We start from the raw sequence: 24,163 nt of genomic DNA on the forward strand, positions 1-24,163 counted from the left end.
AAGCTCTGTACTGGTGGTGCCCCGATCCCGTAGCTGAATCAACTTTAGATGGTCCTGGCGCTTGCTGGACTTTCTTGGGCACCCTGAAGCCTTCTTCACAACAAGTGAACCACTATCCTTGAAGTTCTTGATGATCCGATAAATGTTTGATTTAGGTGCAATCTTACTGGCAGCAATATCCTTGCCTGTGAAGCCCTTTTTGTGCAAAGCAATGATGACGGCACGTGTTTCCTTGCAAGTAACCCTATTTGACAGAGGAAGAACAATGATTCCAAGCACCACCTTCCTTTTGAAGCTTCCAGTCTGTTATTCGAACTCAATCAGCATGACAGAGTGATCTCCAGCCTTGTCCTCGTCAACACTCACACCTGTGTTAATGAGAGAATCACTGACATGATGTCAGCTGGTCCTTTTGTGGCAGGGCTGAAATGCAGTGGAAATGTTTTTTTGGGGATTCAGTTCATTTGCATGGCAAAGAGGGACTTTGCAATTCATCTGATAACTATTCATAACATTCTGGAGTATATGCAAATTGCCATCATACAAACTGAGGCTTTTGGCCGTGTGTGTGTGTGTGTGTGTGTATATATATATATATTTTTTTTTGTATTCTCTCCTATGCATAGCCTAGGCAACTGAAGATGTGTTTGCTTCAACACCTTGCTGAACCAAGGAGCAGCCAAGTTTAAACATGTTGTAAAGAGTCCATGTTAACGTGGAAACAGACTCAACCGCACCTGTCATCTTTTTTTATGGCTGGGTTTTTCCTCATCCCATCTCTCCTTATATCAGCATTTAGACGTAAAACAGGCTTCCTTTTATTTTGCTGCTTTTGAGTAAAGTTTGCCGACTTGAATATGAAGTTGATTTTAAAACAACAATCATCCATTATCATTGATTACATGGTTATACAAAAACCGTCACAGCCCTAATAGTGACAGTAACATAATACATAAGTGTAGCAGAGGTGAGAAACCCAATAGCTTAAACAAAACCTTCTCCCATAAAATTATCAATATAAAACATTAGGTAAGTAAGAATTGTGTACAAAATTGTACCCACATTTCTATTATGTAAATAGTTTATGATTAGTGAATACCATAATGTAGTTATTTTGTTAGTTACTTCTCACTATTAGATGAAATGTTACTTTTTTAAAGCCAATTTATCTGTACTGTCCGGATAGATTCACAAATCATGGGAATATGCAGACCTTGTCTCCCACCGAGGCATGTGTTGCTAGGCAACCCCCCTGCACTTGCCCTAGGAACATATAGAGAAGGAACTGTCAGATGCGTCATAATAGCCCTGGAACTATACACACTGGGAGCCACATTTTAAATGGAATACATTGAATACACAGAGCAGGGTAAAAAAATTGCATTAAAACATGATTTAAATGTATTTTTGGAAGGGCTATGGCCACCATTCATGTAATATATTAATTATATACATTAGACAATATTAGGGAGCTATGTCATAGTTTGTTCACTGCAACAACAAAAAAAATGTATAGTGACCCTATGCTTGGTGTGACTTACGAGCAAGAGCAGACCATCCGATATGCTCTTAAATATTGTGATATGCAACCTGGAATTAAAATGTAAGAGGACCAGTGCTATATAGCAATAAAAATAGAACTGGTGAGCAACTACAATTTCACAGAGACAAATCACAAGTTCTTCAAGTTTAGTACTAGGCCTATATCCACACATTTGAATGATCTGCATGATGATGACTGAACTTACAATATACAGCTAGGTTTGGCCTCCAGCCAATTTGTTCCTGAGCTTGTAACTAGTCTGTGGGCTGAACATAATTAGCCTATTAGCAAATAGCCTACTAGCTGCCCAATTCAAAGCCCTTCACAGTAGGTTAAACTAAACAATTAACATGTGGTTAACGGGCTAATTCAATGAAAATCTGATTACAGTGGTAGAATCACCAATAACTATGTTAATAGGCCTACCTACTTTATTAAAATATATTAAATTGAACAGTGTTTCTCCAAAGCAAAACTAGAGTGTCTTGTTTGGAACTAAACTATCGCTGTTTGCAAAGAATTCAATCTGAAATGTCATTATGAATCTAAGCATGTTACTTTCAGAAGACAATTTTCCACCCCAGACATGAGGGCCGAATCCGACTGCATGGTGACAAAATGGGAGGAAAAAGCTATAGGCCTATCGACAAAAATATATGGATAACATAATTGCATCTGTCAAACCGGTAAGCCTCTCTTTCATTTCTTAAATAGTGCTCTAACAAAGCCCCCTTGTTAGTAAAGTGCCTATTCAACTTCAAGCACAGGGCACTGTCCATATTGATCTTAGAAATGGCGATCCACACGCTGCATCAATCTGAACTAACTTTCCTGTAATTATCCAATTATATTCCATTCCCACTAATATTGTAATTAAGCTTTCACATGTCACACATTTATCAAGCTTTTGGTGATTGCTTTTATTTACGCCAAATCATTTGACTGTCAATTTTCTGCTGCGAATAGAGAAGACCATACAGCTGAAGTCGGAAGTTTAAATACATCTCAGCCAAATACATTTAAACTCAGTTTATCACAATTCCTGACATTTAATCATAGTAAAAATTCCCTGTCTTAGGTCAGTTGGGATCACCACTTAATTTTAAGAATATGAAATGTCAGAATAATAGTAGAAAGTGATTTATTTCAGCTTTAATTTCTTTCATCACATTCCCAGTGGGTCAGAAGTTTACATACACTCAATTAGTATATGGTAGCATTGCCTTTAAATTGTTTAACTTGGGTCAAACATTTCGGGTAGCCTTCCACAAGCTTCCCACAATAAGTTGGGTGAATTTTGGCCCATTCCTCCTGACAGAGCTGGTGTAACTGAGTCAGGTTTGCAGGCCTCCTTGCTCGCAAACACTTTTTCAGATCTGCCCACAAATTTTCTATAGGATTGAGATCAGGGCTTTGTGATGGCAACTCCAATAGCTTGACTTTGTTGTCCTTAAGCCATTTTACCACAACTTTGGAAGTATGCTTGGGGTCATTGTCCATTTGGAAGACCCATTTGCGACCAAGCTTTAACTTCCTGACTGATGTCTTGAGATGTTGCTTCAATATATCCACATAATTTTCCTACCTCATGATGCCATCTATTTTGTGAAGTGCACCAGTCCTGCAGCAAAGCACACCCACAACATGACGCTGCCACCCCCGTGCTTCACGGTTGGGATGGTGTTCTTCAGCTTGCAAGCCTCCCCCTTTTCCCTCCAAACATAACGATGGTCATTATGGCCAAACAGTTCTATTTTTGTTTCATCAAAACAGAAGACATTTTTCCAAAAAGTACAATCTTTGTCTCCAAACCGTAGTCTGTTTTTTTTATGGCGGTTTTGGAGCAGTGCCTTCTTCTTTGCTGAGCAGCCTTTCAGGATATGTCGATATAAAAAATGTTGTACCCGTTTCCTCCAGCATCTTCACAAGGTCCTTTGCTGCTGTTCTGGGATTGATTTGCACTTTTTGCACCAAAGTACATTCATCTCTAGGAGACAGAACGCGTCTCCTTCATGAGCTGTATGACGGCTGCGTGGTCCCATGGTGTTTATACTTGCGTACTATTGTTTGTACAGATGAACGTGGTACCTTCAGGCGTTTGGAAATTGCTCCCAAGGATGAACCAGACTTGTGGAGGTCTACAATTTTTTTTTCCTGAGGTCTTCGCTTATTTCTTTTGATTTTCCCATGGTGTCAAGCAAAGAGGCACTGAGTTTGAAGGTAGGCCTTGAAATACATCCACAGGTACACCTCCAATTGACAAAAATTATGTCAATTAGCTTATCAGAAGCTTCTGAAGCCATGGCATCATTTTCTGGAATTTTCCAAGCTACGTAAACTTCGGACCCACTGGAATTGTGATACAGTGAATTATAAGTGAAATAATCTGTCTGTAAACAATTGTTGGAAAAATTACTTGTGTCATGCATGAAGTAAATGTCCTAACCGACTTGCCAAAGCTATAGTTAACAAGAAATTCGTGGAGTGGTTGAAAAACAAGTTTTAATGACAACATAACTATGCGATTATGACTAGTCTCTCCTTGGGTATGACGCTACAAGCTTGGCGCACCTGTATTTGGGGAGTTTCTCCCATTCTTCTCTGCAGATGCTCTCAAGCTCTGTCAGGTTGGATGGGGAACGTTGCTGCACAGCTATTTTCAGGTCTCTTCAGAGATGTCCGATCGGGTTCAAGTCCAAGCTCTGGCTGTGCCACTCAAGGATGTTATTCAGAGACTTGTCCCGAAGCCACTCCTGCGTTGTCTTGGCTGTGTGCTTAGGGTCATTGTCCTGTTGGAAGGTGAACCTTCGCCCCAGTCAGGTCCGAGCGCTATGGAGTAGGTTTTCATCAAGGATCTCTCTGTACTTTGCACCGTTTATCTTTCCCTCGATCCGGACTAGTCTCCCAGTCCCTGCTGCTGAAAAACATCCCCACAGCATGATGCAGCCTCCACCATGCTTCACCATAAGGATGGTGCCAGGTTTCCTGCAGACGTGACGCATTCAGGCCAAAGAGTTCAATCTTGGTTTCACCAGACCAGAGAATCTTGTTTCTCATGGTCAGAGTCCTTTAGGGGCCTTTTGGCAAACTCCAAGCGGGCTGTCATGTGCCTTTTACTGAGGAGTGGCTTCCGTCTGGCCACTCAACCATAAAGGCCTGATTAGTGGAGTGCTACAGAGATGGTTGTCCTTCTGGTAGGTTCTCCCATCTCCACAGAAGAACTATGGAGATTTGTCAGAGGGACCATCGGGTCCTTCTCCCGATTGCTCAGTTTGGCCGGCTGGCCAGCTCTAGGAAGGGCCTTGGTGGTTCCATACTTCTTCCATTTAAGAACGAAGGAGGCCACTGTGTTCTTGGGAACCTTAAATGCTGCAGAAATGTGTTGGTACCCTTCCCCAGATCTGTGCTTCAACAAAATCCTGTTTCGGAGATCTATGGACAATTAGTTTGACCTCATGGCTTAGTTTTTGCTCTAACATGCACTGTCAATTGTGGGACCTTATATAGACAGGTGTGTGCCTTTTCAAATCAATTGAATTTACCACAGGTGGACGCCAATCAAGTTGTAGAAACATTGCAAGAATGATAAATGGAAAAATGATGCATCTGAGACTAATTTCGAGTCTGATAGCAAAGGGTCTGAATACTTACCTTATTTACGCATGTTCTTTATTTTTAAGACATTTATAAAAATGTCAAAAACCTGGTTTTCGCTTTATCAAATTCTCTTCAAAATATAACATTTTAGGTCAGGCACATTTTGTGGCTGCATGAGGCTTTATGATACTGAAGCATGTGCTCCCCCATGTGGGAAGAAATGGCTTTTCCCTCAACTGCTATCAATAGGTAGCTGCCATTTATATCAGGCTTAGGTGGAACAGTGTCAGCAGGTGAACAGCAGCACTGAAGTACTCACTGGGTTTGTTGTCACGGCCCTTGCTGCTGACAGTGAGCGTGTGGATGTAGAGGCGCAGGTACCAGGGCACAGTGTCTAGCAGGAGTACGGGGAAGGCCCGGTATGGGTGGTTGTTGTACATCAGGGTGTGGATCTCTCCCGTCTGCAGCCCGTAGCCGGCCACGTAGCGCTCTCCATGCAGTAGGGGACGCAGCATGTCTCCTGGGGAGAGGGAAGGAGGGAGCGTTCATATTGTCAATCATAATATTACAAGAATATAAACATAATTTCTATGGTGAGTTTTATACAGACACCATTTTATATGCTCTACATGGAAATTAATTTATATCACCATTTTTTTCGGTAACACATTACCTGATCTTACTGTGCAGTAACTAGGGCTATGTAGTCTATTTCAGAAGAAAATAATTGCATACTATGAGTTGTCCCTATGTTATGTCCTGATCTGGCTATGCCAAATGGCTGTGGGCTACACTAGTTCATTTAGCAGACAAGATTTGCTTAGAATTCCATGGCATTATTTTATAGTATGAAGAATACAATTGAACAAAGCTCTAAATGATGAGGGACTGCTCTATTCTGTGTTGAGCGGTTAACAAAGAAATAGATACTCCTAAATGCTTAATTTAGAGTTATTCATGTAAATTTAGTTGTTCTACAAACGTTGGGCTATATGGTTAGATGTTTAATTCATTGTAAGGCTGTATGATATGACTAACGATGATTAGTTTTATGCGCAGGTTGTAGACTCCCATTCACAATTTGACAAGCACTTGATAATGCCTCAAATTTCCCAGCGGCATCCCCTTTGTGGACGTAATGCACCCTAAAAGAATCCATGCTTTTTGCGGCCAGTGGCCGTTGTGCCCTATGAAGAATAGAACAGAACAAAGCTCCAAACGATTTGAGGGACTGCTCACATGCGGCTATTCTGTGTTGAACGGTTAACAAAGAAATAGGTACTCTTATATGCTTAATTTAAAGATATTAATGTAAATTTAGTTGTTCTACAAACTTTTTTTCAAATCATCATTAGTCATATCATACAGACAAGATTTGGGTAAATTGTGAATGAGAGGGCTGTGTTGTGCCTTCCTCCCTGAGTGCTGCATGCTCCTAGGCACCTCTCACTCACATGGCTCTCCATCACGTGTTCGGGTCTTTCTCACAGGCTACAAGTGAAGACAGACATATCAGGGACGCAACTGCGTGCATCCTTATCCAATTCCGAGGTACATATTGAAGATATTGGAAGAACTGTTTATTTACTTTTCGTCAGCCAACAAGATGAGTAGGCCTAACGAACAACATAGTACAAAACTCAACCTATTCTATGTGAGAAATAAATATCCCAAACATATTCTGAGACCATTGTGGGAAGCAATAGATCCCAAATTAATACAACCACTAGCATCAAAAAACCTTTTATTACACAATGTGGCTGATGCAACAGATCAGAACATTTTAGGTTAAAATTGTATTTCTTTACATTATAAGCGCAACAATGTGCACGTGGTAGTAGGCTATAAGGGCGAATGTTCCGTTAGTGGGAAAACACCATTATCAAAACTGACCACAAACGCGATTATGCATGTAATGCTTTCATTATAAAGGTGCATTTTTATAGAAAAATTATTTCCCCCAAACTTGAAACTAACACGGTGCTTATGTATGCCAGTTAGGCTCTACACCCCTTGTAAAGCAGATGAATGTGCTTAATTTTAAGAAGTTATTTGGCCACATTACTTGTGATTAAAAACCTTATCAAAACATATATGCCTATGGTCTAGGTTACATGAGGTGAGCGACTATGATTCGGAAAAGTTGCAAAAAACAAAAGGCAGTTTCTTTTGCTGGACATTTCACAAGTGAAAATACAGTTGAAGTCGGAAGTTTACATAAACAAGTTTTAATGACTCCAACCTAAGTGTTTCAACCACTCCACAAATTTCTATAGTTTTGGCAAGTCGGTTAAGACATCTACTTTGTGCATGACAAGTACTTTTTCCAACAACTGTTTACAGACAGATTATTTCACTGTATCACAATTCCATTGGGTCAGAAGTTTACATACACTAAGTTGACTGTGCCTTTAAACAGCTTGGAAAATTCCAGAAAATGATGTCATGGCTTTAGAAGCTTCTGATAAGCTAATTGACATAATTTGAGTCAATTGGAGGTGTACCTGTGGATGTATTTCAAGGCCTACCTTCAAACTCAGTGCCTCTTTGCTTGACACCATGGGAAAATCAAATCAGCCAAGACCTCAGAAAATAAATTGTAGACCTCCACAAGTCTGGTTCATCCTTGGGAGTAATTTCCAAACGCCTGAAGGTACCACCATCTGTACAAACAATAGTACGCAAGTATAAACACCATGGGGCCACGCAGCCATCAATCCGCTTAGGGAGGAGATGAAAAGCGCAAATCAATCCCAGAACAGCAGCAAAGGACCTTGAAGATGCTGGAGGAAACAGGTACAAAAGTATCTATAAACACAGTAAAACGAGTCCTATATTGACATAACCTGAAAGACCGCTCAGCAAGGAAGAAGCCACTGCTCCAAAACCGCCATAAAAAAAGCCAGACTACGGTTTGCAACTGCACATGGAGACAAAGATCGTACTTTTTGGAGAAATGTCCTCTGGTCTGATGAAACAAAAACAGAACTGTTTGGCCATAATGACCATCGTTATGTTTGGAGGAAAAAGGGGGAGGCTTGCAAGCCGAAGAACACCATCCCAACCATGAAGCACGGGGGTGGCATCAACATGTTGTGGGGGTGCTTTGCTGCAGGAAGGACTGGTGCACTTCACAAAATAGATGGCAGCATGAGGAAAGGAAATTATGTGGATATATTGAAGCAACATCTCAAGACATCAGTCAGGAAGTTAAAGCTTGGTCGCAAATGGGTCTTCCAAATGGACAATGACCCCAAGCATACTTCCAAAGTTGTGGCAAAATGGCTTAAGGACAACAAAGTCAAGCTATTGGAGTGGCCATCACAAAGCCCTAACCTCAATCCTATAGAAGATTTGTGGGCAGAACTGAAAAAACGTTTGCGAGCAAGGAGGCCTACAAACATGACTCAGTTACACCAGCTCTGTGATATATTTGTCTAAGGTGTATGTAAACTTCCGACTTCAACTGTATATAATTCACAAGTGATAGGCTAATATTGTCACCAATCCTACTATTCTTCATTTAATCTTGTCTTTACATAGAGTAAATAATGTGTGATAAATTTGTTTTGATTTAGAATGGACCATTACCATGCACCAGTCTTGAAACAGAGGCAGCGGGAAACAATACATGTCAACTACGCACTTAAATAGCAAATGGAGGACGCTTTTCCCGTGGTTAATTTTCATGCCAGCCAGATTGTTTATCTTCCAAACAGGAGTATAGACTATGTGCTTAATATTAGGAAAGTTAAGAAATAAATATAGTAGGCCTAGCCTATAGAAAGCTGATGGGACCCTCCTCTTTTTAGTAGAAGCCATCACTCTGTTTTCTTCCGCAATTGCATAGCCTACAGAAATGTTGCACAACATGAGCTCATGGGCTTTCATTTAGTGTTTGTTCAGATTTTCAAACACATTTGCATTGATGTCAGAGTGATTAGAGGGACAAGAGAGTGCTGAGTACTAGGTAGTCAGCAAGTTTGGTAGGCTACTAATGACCATCAGCAGCATCAGAGCTTGGAGAAGCCTAATTAACATGACTAAGCGGTCATGTGGAATTTGACGGTCTTCATGACTCGTGACCGCCGGTGTCACAGTAATACGGTCACCGCAACAGCCCTAGCAGTAACTGCAAATTATACTAGTAACATTGTATTAACATGCAGTTTCTTAGTATTTTAGTAACTGCATAATAATTGTATTCTAAATGGGGTTGAGCAATTTTTGTAATTATACAAGACGGATAGGGATTGTTCCTTATTCCACTTGTGTAACAGCAATTTGTGAAGGGAGGGGAACAGACAGTCGAGGGAAAGAAATGTTTTCTGGAATTAATGCTGCTCACGTGTTGTGTTCTTTACAGGTCACTCACCACTCTCAGCTGCTCTCCAGCGCAGCAGCATGTTGAGGGAGCGCGTTTGTCCGAACGTGGCCTGGTTAGTGAGGTCGTAGACAGAGTAGGTCCTCCGGTCCCCAAGCACCACAGCTTGGCTGAGCAGGGGAGTGGTTGGGCTCAGCTCAAACACCTCTCCCTGTAGGGGAAATACAATAACAACAAATGCCTGCATAATTACCATAGAATAACACTTCTCCATAGTGTTGTCTGATGTTTTAAAGTTAACAAAAATCACACACATGCAAGCATTCATATACAAACAGACAAACATTGATTCGCAAATCAATGAATTAACAATAATGCGTATGCACTCAAGAGTAAGATTGTCTGCCAACTGAATAGAATGGAGTTGGGTAAAGTTAGCAGTCATGTAAAGTTAGTAATGTAAAGTTGTTGACCTGAGGGTTGTCTGTGACGTCCACGTACACTTTACTGGAGGAGGCCAGCGGGCAGGCTTCAGTCAGGGTGCGAGAGAACATCTTGAACAGGGACCACTCTGTCAAAACACCCAATAACCAACATCACCATCGTAACATCACATTCATCTTGGCCCCTTTTGTATTTAAAAAGTTAGTGAACAGTCTTTTTCAAGGAGCACAGAAAGGTCAATGTCTGTACACCGCATTAGACAAACTACTTTTATATGAAAAGTTGTTTGTTCTTTATTTCTTTAATTTTATTATTTCACTGTAACAGGTTTTGCAACTTTAAATGCCCTTTAAATCAAGTTTGATATTATTTGAAAAACATGCCCTTTTTGCTTTGTAACATCCAGCTAGCATGCAAATACACCTACCTGGGTTGGGGGGTATCCAGATTTTTATACCGTCCTTCTGTTATCACGGGATTTACAGTATTACCGTCTTAGTACACAAGGGGCGCACATTTTTCTTTTTTAAAGACCACAGGGGGCGACCATTACCAGAAAGCTAACAACATTTGAAAATAAACTAATTGCAAAGACAGACAATCCAGCTCATAACGTTCATACAAGTGTAGGTAGGAGCCACCGAATGTAACGTTTGGTGAGTCTGGGCATTTTCAAACAAATGTGAACGAGAGACATTGTGCAAAAGAACGAAGTTTTGATGCATGCTTGTCTGAAGGAAGAATAGTACTGGCTCTGGAGCAGCATGTGTACACACTGATGAGTCTGTGTGGAGTCGCTAGGGCCACAGGCCTGCCTGCTCTGCTCAGAGAAGAGGGGGAAGGAGCTGACGGGCCGAGAATGGAGAGGAGAAAAAATAAACGCAAGGAAATCAAGATGGCAGCAGTGGCAGCTGTACAGATTACTCATCCAAAGCGATTTGACTTCTCAACCACGGCAGAAAGATAAAACTATATGACGCCCAATCTCCTTATTAACTCAGCCACTTACTTAGCTAACTAGCAAGTTAAACCTAATACACAGCTGCACTCACGAGAAAGGTGAAATGAAGAACGCAATCTGCTTCATCTCCTAAATTATTGCACTGCAGGTATTTGCCTAAAAAGCTAAAAATATTCAGATTTATTGAAAAACTTCAAATAAATAGTTGACAGTATTGAAAAACCATCCCGTATTTTTTTCCACAAATACCCCAGTATGCAGTACATATATATGATATACCGTTCAAGCCTAGCACCTACATGAATCGGTGCAAGGTACATTAGAGCTTGGTAACACCGGTGTGTTTTAGCAATAGTGAGGTGAAATTACTTATACCATTTTCACACTATCATGCAGACCCGAACCGTATTGTGCTGGCTCTGTTATTTTCCTTTAAGTTTCCAGCAAATATATGGTGGATGCATAAACAGGCCAGTGCAGTACAGTTCGGCTCAGCTTAGGTGTGTGAAAGGGGTATAATACTGAATGCAAGAGGCCTCTCACCTCGTTTTCCCTGGCCAGAGGTGTGCAGGTCGAACACCACGTTCAGTGTCTGTCTCAGCTCCCACACTGTGGATTTGCACTTCCAGTCCTGAAACAACCGTAGAGTGTCATATCAAAGCTGGGGCTCATCAAAAGAGACAAGATTTCAAATGGGATTAGGATAGGATGGAATGATGTAGCATGGAAGGAGAAACCAGTGGTTTTGTTTGAGACAATGAAGACAGTGAGACAATTAACGAAGATTCTCTATTCCTACACTCTTACATTCAAAAATTACTACGACCAACTACACTGAACCAAAATATGAACAGAACATGTAACGTGTTGGTCCCATGTTTCATGAGCTGAAATAAAAGATCCCAGAAATGTTCCATACGCACTAAAGCTCATTTCATATCCCAAAAGAAAGATTCTCACTATAATACATTTAAATAGAAAGTTACCACAAATAGATAGGTATTTTCCTTTCCATGGTAGCAAGATCTATCTATTTGTGGAAAGAATTCACCCTGATTTAACTCTTTAGTCATATCCCAGTTTACCTATTTGCTTATGGCCTTGCCTACAGCTAGCGACTTGTTTTTTAAATGATATGAGCAAAACATTTTTATTTTATTTGGAACGGCAAGCCAGACAAAATTAAAACGGGCTTATTTATATAATTAATTTGAATTCGGAGGGCAGAAATTCGGAGGGCATTAGACCTCACACAAGTTATACTTAAATCAGAAGTGGTTCTCTAGCAGATTAGTAAAAATGTCTCAACGCATGTTCAAGAATGGCCTTTTTCTCTTAATTCAAATTAAAACCTCTCACATTCGGTTATTTGAAAAGTAAATCTCCAAACAAAGTCCTCAACTGGCAGCTTCATTAAATAGTACCCGCAAAACACCAGTCTCAACGTCAACAGTGAAGAGGCGACTCTGTCCAGTGTCTGTGTTAATTTGCCCATCTTAATCATTTATTTTTATTGGCCAGTCTGACATATGGCTTTTTCTTTGCAACTCTGCCTAGAAGACCAGCACCCCGGAATCACCTCTTCACTGTTGACATTGAGATTGGTGTTTTGCGGCTACTATTTAATGAAGCTGCCACTTGAGGACTTGAGGTGTCTGTTTCTCAAACTAGACACTCTAATGTACTTGTCCTCTTGCTCAGTTGTGCACTGGGGCCTACCACTCCTCTTTCTATTCTGGTTAGAGCCAGTTTGTGTTGTTCTGTGAAGGGAGTATTACACAGCGTTGTACGAGATCTTCCGTTTCTTGCATGGAATAGCCTTCATTTCTCAGAACACGACTAGACTGACGAGTTTCAAAAGAAAGTTATTTGTTACTGGCCATTTTGAGCCTGTAATCGAACCCACAAATGCTGATGCTCCAGATACTCAACCTTCTCTCTGTGTGTGTAATTTTATATATATATATATAATTATTATTATTATTTTTTTTATTACCAGTCAAAATTTTGGACACCTACTCATTCAAGGGTTTTTCTTTATTTTTACTACTTTCCACATTGTAGAATGATAGTGAAGAAATCAGAACTATGAAATAACGCATATGGAATCTTGTAGTAACCATAAAAGTGTTAAACAAATCAAAATATTTTTTACATTTGAGATTCTTCAAAGTAGCCACCCTTTGCCTTCAATCCAGCTCTGCACAATCTTGGCATTCTCTCAACCAGCTTCATGAGGTTGTCACCTGGAAAGCATTTCAATTAACAGGTGTGCCTTCTTAAAAGTTAAATTGTGGAATTTCTTTCCTTCTTTATGCGTTTGAGCCAATCAGTTTTGTGACAAGATAGGGGGGCATACAGAAGATATCCTTATTTAGTAAAAGACCAAGTCCATTTTATGGCAAGAACAGCTAAAATAAGCAGAGAAACAACAGTCGGACCGCAGAGTGAAGGAAAAGCAGCCAACAACTGCTCAGCATACGTGGGAACTGCTTCAAGACTGTTGGAAAAGCATGCCAGGTGAAGCTGGTTGAGAGAATGCCAAGAGTGTGCAAAGCTGTCATCAAGGCAAAGGGTGGCCATTTGAAGAATCTCAAATATATTTTAAATTAGCTTAAAACTTTTAGGTTATTACATGATTCCATGTGTGTTATTTCATAGTTTTGATGCCTACACAATTATTTTACAATGTAGAAAATAGTAAAAATAAAGAGAAAACCCTTGAATAAGTAGGTGTCTAAACTTTTGACTGGTGTGTGTGTGTGTGTGTGTGTGTGTGTGTGTGTGTGTGTGTGTGTGTGTGTGTGTATGTAATATATATAAACACGCACACACACACACACACACACAGTTGAAGTCGGGAAGTTTACATATACTTAGGTTGGAGTCATTAAAACTTGTTTTTCAACCACTCCACAAATTTCTTGTTAACAAACTATAGTTTTGGCAAGTCGGTTAGGACATCTACGTAGTGCATGACACAAGCTATTTTTACAACAATTGTTTACAGACAGATTATTTCACTTAATCACAATTCCAGTGGGTCAGAAGTTTACATACACTAAGTTGACTGTGCCTTTAAACAGCTTGGAAAATTCCAGAAAATGATGTCATGGCTTTAGAAGCTTCTGATAGGCTAATTGACATCATTTGAGTCAATTGGAGGTGTGCCTGTGGATGTATTTCAAGGCCTACCTTCAAACTCAGTCCCTCTTTGCTTGACATCATGGGAAAATCAAAAGAAATCAGCCAAGACCTCAGAAAAAAAAATGCAGACCTCCACAAGTCAGGTTCATCCTTGGGAGCAATTTCCAAACGCCTGAAGGTACCACGTTCATCTGTACAAACAATAGCACGCAAGTATAAACACCATGGGACCACGCAGCAGTCAATACGCTCATGAAGGAGATGCGTTCTGTCTCCTAGAGATGAATGTACTTCGATGCGAAATGTGCAAATCAACCCCAGAACAACAGCAAAGGACCTTGTGAAGATGCTGGAGGAAACAGGTACAAAATAATCTATATCCACAGTAAAACGAGTCCTATATCGACATAACCTGAAAGGCCGCTCAGCAAGGAAGAAGCCACTGCTCCAAAACTGCCATAAAAAAAGCCAGACTACGGTTTGCAACTGCACATGGGGACAAAGATCGTACTTTTTGGAGAAAAGTCCTCTGGTCTGATGAAACAAAAATAGAACTGTTTGGCCATAATGACCATCGTTATCTTTGGAGGGAAAAGGGGGAGGCTTGCAAGGCGAAAAACACCATCCCAACCGTGAAGCACGGGGGTGGCAGCATCATGTGCTTTGCTGCAGGAGGGACTGGCGCACTTCACAAAAATAGATGGCATCATGAGGAAAGGAAATTATGTGGATATATATTGAAGTAACATCTCAAGACATCAGTCAGGAAGTTAACGCTTGGTCACAAATGGGTCTTCCAAATGGAAAAGGACCCCAAGCATACTTCCAAAATTGTGGCAAAATGGCTTAAGCACTACAAAGTCAAGCTATTGGAGTGACCATCACAAAGCCCTGACCTCAAGCCTATATTAAAATTTGTGGGCAGAACTGAAAAAACGTGTGCGAGCAAGGAGGCCTACAAACCTGACTCAGTTACACCAGCTCTGTCAGGAGGAATGGGACAAAATTCCCCCAACTTATTGTGGGAAGCTTGTGGAAGGCTACCCAAAACGTTTGACCCAAGTTAAACAATTTAAAGGCAATGCCACCAAATACTAATTGCATGTATGTAAACTTCTGACCCACTGGGAATGTGATGAAAGAAATAAAAGCTGAAATAAATAAGTTTCTCTACTATTATTCTGACATTTCACATTCTTAAAATTAAGTGGTGATCTAACTAACCTAAGACAGGGAATTTTTACTTGGATTAAATGTCAGGAATTTTAATGTATTTGGCTAAGATGTATTTAAACTTCCGACTTCAACTATTTTCATGACGTTGCCCTCTTTGGGTACAGCGAGCACAGTTAAACCCCCCCCCCCTCTGCACCAGGCCTTTTCTATGCACCATCCCCCTACCTACCTCCCGCTACCCAGGCTGCTGTGGTCAGAAGGCGGTCGTAAATTCCAAAGGGAATGTCCTGCCTCACAGACCACAGTTTTGAGACATAATGGTTTCTTAGAGAGACAAAGGAATTCTTCCATCTCACCAGATGGGGGAACCGAACGACATTTATGTTCTGGAGAAGGTATAAAAGATCGGTGAAGAATCCAGCTACGAACTGGTCCGCTTGGTGCAATTTTGTGAAACTCATTAGAGACAATATGGCCATATTACCATACTAAGGTTTATATACTAGCCTCAGCGATGAGACTTACATCTAATGGTTGTATAAAATTTAGGAATAAGGATAAAGCTATTTGGAATATGTTGAGATGTTATGTACTTATGTTAATGTGAGAGAATTGTATGTCTGTTCAAAGCTTAACTAAGTCATCGGCACGCCCCCAGGGACACAGACAGGACAAGGCGTCATGTGACAGCCTTTTCTACGTTCAGTATATAAGCCCATCCAGGGTTTCTTTCTGCAGACCAGCTTACCTTGAGAAGAGAGAGAGCCAAGGTTTGACCATGCATTCCTCTACTGAACTTTAACCATACCACGTGGTTGAACTTTTAGACTATCGATACCGACAGAATAATAACAAGTCTTTGATATTAATTACTAGTCTGCAGCTAGAAATTCGGTATCATTGAATGCGAAAACCGACGAAACAGCCATTATATAACGACATTAATGAATGACGCTTTGAAAGATCCATTCTAACACACAGAGACACAGAGACAGAGAACTCTACAAGAGGACGAAACTCTCCAACAAAGATCACGACGACACACTGAGCGTAAATATATATATTGATTGCAATTGTTTCCGAATGAGTGAGCGTTCATGTGCAAAGGATTAGCATATCAATTGTTAATATTTATCAACCCTGTAGTGTCTTCTCAGCTGACCCCCACGAATGATTTTAAGACAATTGATGTATGGATGACTTAGTGAAGACTGGGTTCGTGCAGATAACAACAATTTACGACGTTTGGAATGAGACTGGACGCGAGGTAATAACACATAATTAAAACAAGAAGATAATAGATAATAGCCCTCAACCTTCGATCCAACAGATCCCAGACGTGCTCAATGGGATTGAGATCTGGGCTCTTCGCTGGCCATGGCAGAACACTGACATTCCTGTCTTGCAGGAAATCACGCACAGAATGAGCAGTATGGCTGGTGGCATTGTCATGCTAGATGGTCATGTCAGGATGAGCCTGCAGGAAGGGTACCACATGAGGGAGGAGGATGTCTTCCCTGTAACGCACAGCGTTGAGATTGCCTGCAACAAGCTCAGTCCGATGATGCTGTGACACACCGCCCCAGACCATGACGGATCCGCCACCTCCAAATCGATCCCGCTCGAAAGTACAGGCCTCAGTGTAATGCTCATTCCTTCGACGATAAACACAAATGCCTTACAACATGCCTTCAAGCCCTCAGTCCAGCCTCTCTCAGCCTATTGTGGACAGTCTGAGCACTGATGGAGGGATTGTGCGTTCCTGGTGTAACTCGGGCAGTTGTTGCCATCCTGTACCTGTCCCGCAGGTGTAATGTTTGGATGTACCATTCCTGTGCAGGTGTTGTTACACGTGTTCTGCCACTGCGAGGACGATCAGCTGTCCGTCCCGTATCCCTGTAGCTAAGTCTTAGGCGTCACACAGTACGGACATTGCAATTTATTGGCCACACCTGCAGTCCTCATGCCTCCTGCAGCATGCCCAAGGCACATTCACACACATGAGCAGGGACCTTGGGCATCTTTCTTTTGGTGTTTTTCAGAGTCAGTAGAACGGCCTCTTTAGTGTCCTACGTTTTCATAACTGTGACCTTAATTGCCTACCGTCTGTAAGCTGTTAGTGTCTTAACGACCGTTCCACAGGTGCATGTTCATTAATTGTTTATGGTTCATTGAACAAGCAATATATATAGTGTTAAAACCCTTTACAATGAAGATCTGGATTTTTACAAATTATCTTTGAAAGACACGGTCCTGAAAAAGGACCGTATATATATATATATATATACGGTCCTTTTTCAGGACCGTGTCTTTCAAAGATAATTTGTAAAAATCCAGATCTTCATTGTAAAGGGTTTTAACACTATATATATATATAGCTTTGTGATTATGGGATATTGCGTTTAGATTAATGAGGTGTTCTAAAACTTTTGACCGGTAGTGTATGTGCACTACAGACTGTATTACCTGACACACAGGTCTGAAGTGTAGAGCCTGGGAGTGGAAGCTGCTGTGGAAGAGTTTCTCAGACTTCATCAGGACTGCCAGACCAGCCTAGTGGAAAGAGAGGGGAAACATGAAAGACATGGTTAATCACCACACACACAAAGTCAACTACAATAAAAGGATAACAAAAATAACCACCCAAAGCCAAACACATAAGCCAAGAAGGAAGCCATTGCACACATAGGAGTTGTGGCAGATTTCAGATGTATTGTACTAAAGTCTAAAGCTTTGGCTAGATGCAACTTTCATAAGAGCATCAAACATAAGACAGACAGGTACCTTGGAGCCACAGGGAAGGAGTTTCTTCCACGGAGTCAGGTTCTCAGTACAGACGATCTCCCGCGGCAACACGGCATAGCGGAGGAAGCGCTGGTCTGTTACTGATTAGAGGACACATACAACGTACATGAGATGACAAAAATCAACAGATGAGACATTATGGAGAGTCACATCACTACCGTAGTGTTTCAAATCTTTAACTAACTTCTTTTGGATTCCTTTTGGAGTACAATATGGCTGTTCTAAAGCACTGCTCTCTGTTCAGGAGTAGGAATCTTACCCCACCAGGGCTGGTAAGATTGCAGGCTTATATTCTAGCCAAGATGCAAACCTGAATATGATTAGTTTGGTAGTTGAATGAGGTGTTTTACCGCTTGGCTTGAGTAAAAACTCCCATACCAGCCATAGGATTGCCCACACCTGCTGTAAAGACTCATGGCATTGTCTTTTCAGTTTGACATAACGACAAAGCATTGGTTGGCACTAGGTCATATTCATTGTCACACCGTAGAAGTGTTCCTTACTGGACAATTACAGATGGTACCTGTTTCACTCTGGTGCTTTATGAACACTGCTCTCAGTTCAGAGGTAGGCTAGCTACTGTAGAGACTGTCGAGTGTGAGGAAACTTACCGTTGCCCAAGCCTAGAGGTTTGAAGGAGGCACTGGGCTGCACCGTGTTGGTGGAGTCAATGAAGTTCAGGGAGGCACAGAAGATCCCTGAGAGAACATTGGTCAGCTCCTTCCAGGCATCGTCCACACTAAGGCGAAGGATCAAAACGAATGGTACAGTTACAGTGCCTTCAGAAATAATTCACACCTTGATTTTTTTCACATTTTGTTGCGTTACAGGCTGAATTTAAAATTGTGTCACTGATCTACATACAATACCCCATAATGTGAAAGTGGAATTGTGTTTTTATACATGTTTACAAATTAATTTAAAAAATGAAAAGCTGAAATGTCTTCAGCCAATAAGTACGCAACCCTTTTGTTATGGCAAGCCTAAAGTTCAGGAGTATAAATGTGCTTAACAAGTCACGTAATAAGTTGCATGGACTCACTATGTGCAAAAATAGTGTAACATGTTTAAAATCACTACCCTATCGGTGTACCCCACACATACAATTATCTTTAAGGTCCAAGGTGAATTTGAAGCACAGATTCAACCACAAAGCCCAGGGAGGTTGTCCTATGGTTCACAAACAAGGACACTTACTTATAAGGAAGATGGGTAAAAAGAAAAAGCAGACATTGAATATCCCTTTGAGCATGGTGCAGTTATTCATTTTACACTTTGAATGGTGTAACAATACACCCAGTCACTACAAAGACATAGGCAACCTTCGTAAATCAGTTGCTGGAATGGAAGGAAACCACTCAGGGATTTCACCAGGAGGTCAATGGTGATTTTAAAACAGCTACAGAGTTTAACCTCTCTGGGCAAGGTGGGACGTGACCGTCCCACACTATTCAACAGCCAGTGATATAGCATGGTGCGAAATAAAAAACAGCAAAAATATCATCATTTAAATTTCTCAAACATACGACTATTTTACACCATTTTAAAAGATAAACTTCTCGTTAATCCAACCACATTGTCCGATTTCAAAAAGGCTTTACAGCGAAAGCAAAACATTAGATTATGTTAGGAGAGTACATAGACAAAAATAACCACACAGCCATTTTCCATGCAAGGACGTGTCACAAAAACCCAAAACACAGCACTAACCTTTGACGATCTTCATCAGATGACACTCCTAGGACATCATGTTACACAATACATGTATGTTTTGTTTGATAAAGTTCATAATTATATCCAAAAACAGCATTTTACATTGGCGCGTGATGTTCAGAAAATGTATTCCCACCAAACCTACCGGTGAATGTGCACATCAATTTACAAAAATACTCATCATAAATGTTGACAAAGTACATAACAATTATTTTAAGAATTATAGATACAGTACTCCTTTATGCAACCGCTGTGTCAGATTTTAAAATAACTTTACAGAGAAAGCACATTTTTCAATATTCTGAGTACATAGCTCGCCATCACAGCAAGCTATACAGACACCTGCCAAGTTCGGTGTCACCTAAACTCAGAATTAGTAATATAAATATTCTCTTACCATTGCTGATCTTCATCAGAATGCACTCCCAGGACTGCTACTTCCACAAGAAATGTTGTTTTTGTTCGAAATAATCCATATTTATGTCCAAACACCTCCGTTTTGTTCGTGCGTACAGAGCACTATACAAAGGCATAATGCGCGAGCGCGGTACCAGAGACGAAAAGTCTAAATGTTCCATTACCGTTCTTAGAAGCATGTCAAACGCTGTTTAAAATCAATCTTTATAGTATTTTTAACGTAAAATTGCGATAATATTCCAACCGGACAATAGCATATTCATTCAAGAAGAAAAAGAAGGAACGGCGTGCTCGCAGGATCGCGCATATCCAATCTCTTTGTCCTCAGGCAGTCCACTGATTGACTGAGCTACTATACTCTGCCTAGTGACAGGAGAATGCTGAAAGAACTTTCTGAAGGCTGTTGACAGCCAATGGAAGCCTTAGGAAGTGCAACGTGACCCCACAGACACTGTAGTTTCGATAGAGAATCAAAAGAAGAACTACAATTCTCAGACTTTCCACTTCCTGGTTGGATTTTTCTCAGGTTTTTGCCTGCCATTTGAGTTCTGTTATACTCACAGACACCATTCAAACAGTTTTAGAAACTTCAGAGTGTTTTCTATCCAAATCTACTAATAATATGCATATTCTAGAGTAATAACCAGTTTAAGAGTAATAACAGAGTAATAACCAGTTTAATTTGGGCACGCTTTTCATCCGAAATCGAAAATACTGCCCCCTATACCTTGACAGGTTAATGACTCCGACAAAAGATAATGGAGGATGGATCAACAAAATTGTAGTTAGGCCTACTCCACAATGCTAACATAAATGACAGAGTGAAAAGAAGGAAGCCTGTACAGAATACAAATATTCCAAAACATGCATCCTGTTTACACTCAGTCACTAAAGTAAAACTGCAAAAAATGTGATGAAGAAATGTACTTTATGTCCTGGATACAAAGCGTTATGTGTAGGGCAAATCCAACAACACATGACAGCTTTTTTAGGATAAAAAGAAACAATAGAGCTAAGCACAGGCAAAATTCTAGAGGAAAACCTGGTTTAGTCTGCTTTCCAACAGACACTGGGAGATAAATTCATCTTTCAGCAGGACAATAACCTAAAACACAAGGCCAAATATACACTGGAGTTGCTTAGCAAGTTGACATTGAATGTTCCTGAGTTAAAGTTGACTTTAAAAACAAAATTTGTCTTGAAAATATATGGCAAGACTTAAAAATGTCTGTCTAGCAATGACAAACAACCAACTTGACAGATCTTGACACTTTTTTAAAATAATAAAATGGGCAAATATTGTACAATCCAAGTGTGCAAAGCTCAGACTTACCAGAAAGAATCACAGCTGTAATCGCTGCCAAAGGTGATTTAACACTTATATAAAACAAGATATTTTTTTATTTTCTATTAATACAAATGTAAAAAATTATTTTGTGTATATCATTGACAACAAAAAAAACAACGATTAAATCCATTTTACTCCCACTTTGTAACAACAAAATGTGTAAAAGGTCAAGGGGTGTGAATACTTTCTGAAGGCACTGGATCATTCACTTCAGTGGACATTCCCTTTAATAGACAACTATATCACTTTAATGCCGAGAACTGTAGTATCTGCAACCAGTCACAAGAAAGACATGCCTGTCAAATGTGATATGTTCATGGGCGAAGACTTAATGGACCAAATAATAGCAGTCACAGTTTACAAAATGGGTGAGACTACAGGCTCGTTCTATATGAATTCAATCACTTTCTGACAGCACCCCTTTTGATTTGAAAGAAACCTTCCATACATGTTTGCCCATGGTAGAAGTAGTCAGAAAGGGACTTTTTGGAACTGAATGCCAAAACAGTCAGGAGATAGAGGTGCTCAAATTTTAAACATTTTGCATACCCCACCATGATACATCAACAGTGTCTTCATTACTGAAAAATATAAATGGTTGAGTTTATCTATTTGAAGTCACTTTGACAACTTCTACCATGGGCAAAAATGTATGGCTGTTTCGTTCAAATCAAAAGGGCTACAGCCAAAAAGTGATTCTAATCATATGAACAAGCCTAGAGCAACACATATGTATTCATACAGCTCTTGTTGACACCAGAACCAACTAACAATGATTCAACAGATCTAAAGCTACTCCATTAGCTTCGACAATAAAGAAAGTGAACTTGTAAGGATAAATAAATACACAGTATATTATATACACTCACTCAGTGACAGTGTCCTGGAACCATACCCACAGTTCAGCACCAGGGGGCGATGGTAGGAATGGCTGGCCCCACTGCATTGTCCTCCAGTAGCCCTGAGTGAAGGAGATGTGGAGCTCACGCACAGAGAACTTTGAAATCACCTGGCCCAGCGACTTTGGGAAGAGTCGGTAGTGGGAGACTGAAAATGAACATTTGGGAGGAAACAGTGAGTTTCATAGAACAGTAATATGTTGCCTTGATTTGTAGTTCATAAAATCCATCCTTGAGTTTAGGGGTGTGCACGTACCAGATCTAGGCCTATAATCTCCCAAAAGTGTGCACTGGACATACCTCATACAAATTAGGCCTAGGTCATATGTACTGATGACAATGAATGCACAGTCAACATAGCACAGCAGCAATAAGACACCTGGTTCAACTATTCAACTCATCAAGCCCTTGATTGGTTGAATAAAATGTTTAGTGCTGGGCTGGAACAAAAGCCTGCTCTGTGGGTCTACAGGACCATGACAAATTCAGTGGAGGCTGCTGAGGGGAGGACGGCTCATAATAATGGCTGGAACGGAGCGGAAGGAATGGCATCAAACACATGGAAACCATGTCTTTGATGTATTTGATACCATTTCACTTACTCTGCTCCTGCACTTACCACGAGCCTTTCCTTCCCAATTTTGATGCCACCAACCTCCTGTGCTGGATATGCACTGACGACTGGTGGTGTCCCTGTGTGACTACTTGATAAATTATGTGATTGTCCCACACAGCATATTAAACCACATTATTTACCTTTACTTCCTCGTAAGAAGTCTGTATCCCACATGGTGCGGAACTGGAAGCTGGCGTAGATATCCCCAGAATGCAATGGTCTGATCACCAACTCTTCCTGAAACTGATCTTTTGCGGGCGTTGGTGGAGGGACGTCTGGGGTTTGCATGGTGTCAGGGACATGGTCAGCTTCTTTGACCTCGGTAGCCTCCCATTTCCTCTCCTCTTCCGCTGCCTCTTGGGTTTGGTCTTTTGCATACGGTGCTGGACGACTGTCAAGGTGTTGCATGGTATCATGGACATGGTCAGCTTTGTTGTCGCTTGGGGCATCTGCGGGATTCGTTTCGGCCTCCCATTGCCTCTCCTCTTCCGCGGCCTGGGTTTGGTCCTCGGTTTTAGTTGATTGCAGTGACGCGCCTATATTCGTCTTCGGTGCAATATCAACGGCCCCGCTTTCAGCATCTTTCACATGATTTGTGTCTTCTATGTCCGCTCTAACAAACACATATGTTAATCCGCAAAGAACGAACGCCAGAATAATAATATTGCACTTGTCCGCTGCCATTTTTCCGATTGCTGCAATCTGCGTCACATTAGCAACACTAAAGAAGTACTTCCGGTTCACGAAATTGCGAGGTTTCAAAATAAAGAAAGGTAGAAAGGTGTCAATAACCTGTATTTATTCATGATATATGAAAAATAATTGTCTAAAGGTTAATAATGAAGCATATTTGTTCATATTTATGTGACATTTGCATTACATTTGGGTTTTAAAACGTTCCAGCGTCAAATAAATGCCCCAAATGAGAATCACTGCATATGTAACACATTTTGGCTTAAAGAGCAAAAACTATTATTATATATTATTATATTACTAAATTATGGGTGCCGCAGTAAAAGTATTTTGGGGAATACTAAGTAGGGTCTGTAGAATGTATATATGGTGTCATTTCATGGGGCTGAATAATACGGAGTGTTGCTGGCCTTTTACTGTGGTCAAACACCTTAAAATGCGATGCATCGACACTATTTGGGGGGGCTCAAGATGGCGGCA

At 40.7% G+C, this 24,163-nt stretch overlaps 1 protein-coding gene across 1 annotated transcript in view; it reads right to left on the reverse strand.

Annotated features, from left to right (window-relative positions):
- The window catches only part of pigt (phosphatidylinositol glycan anchor biosynthesis, class T), a 35,041-nt gene extending 11,317 nt beyond the window's left edge, over positions 1-23,724 (reverse strand). Inside the window, exons 1-9 of the mRNA XM_029724449.1 lie at positions 23,131-23,724; positions 22,345-22,522; positions 18,609-18,736; positions 17,977-18,077; positions 17,659-17,745; positions 11,413-11,500; positions 9,938-10,035; positions 9,516-9,675; positions 5,460-5,660 (exon numbers count right to left, since the gene is read on the reverse strand). Coding sequence (XP_029580309.1) covers positions 5,460-5,660; positions 9,516-9,675; positions 9,938-10,035; positions 11,413-11,500; positions 17,659-17,745; positions 17,977-18,077; positions 18,609-18,736; positions 22,345-22,522; positions 23,131-23,674 — 1,585 coding nt within the window. The 5' untranslated portion in view covers positions 23,675-23,724. The remainder of the gene's footprint in view (positions 1-5,459; positions 5,661-9,515; positions 9,676-9,937; positions 10,036-11,412; positions 11,501-17,658; positions 17,746-17,976; positions 18,078-18,608; positions 18,737-22,344; positions 22,523-23,130) is intronic.
- Between the last annotated feature and the right edge of the window lie 439 nt (positions 23,725-24,163).

Source organism: Salmo trutta, chromosome 30, assembly GCF_901001165.1.
Source record: "Salmo trutta chromosome 30, fSalTru1.1, whole genome shotgun sequence".
In the NCBI taxonomy this organism is placed as follows: domain Eukaryota; kingdom Metazoa; phylum Chordata; class Actinopteri; order Salmoniformes; family Salmonidae; genus Salmo; species Salmo trutta.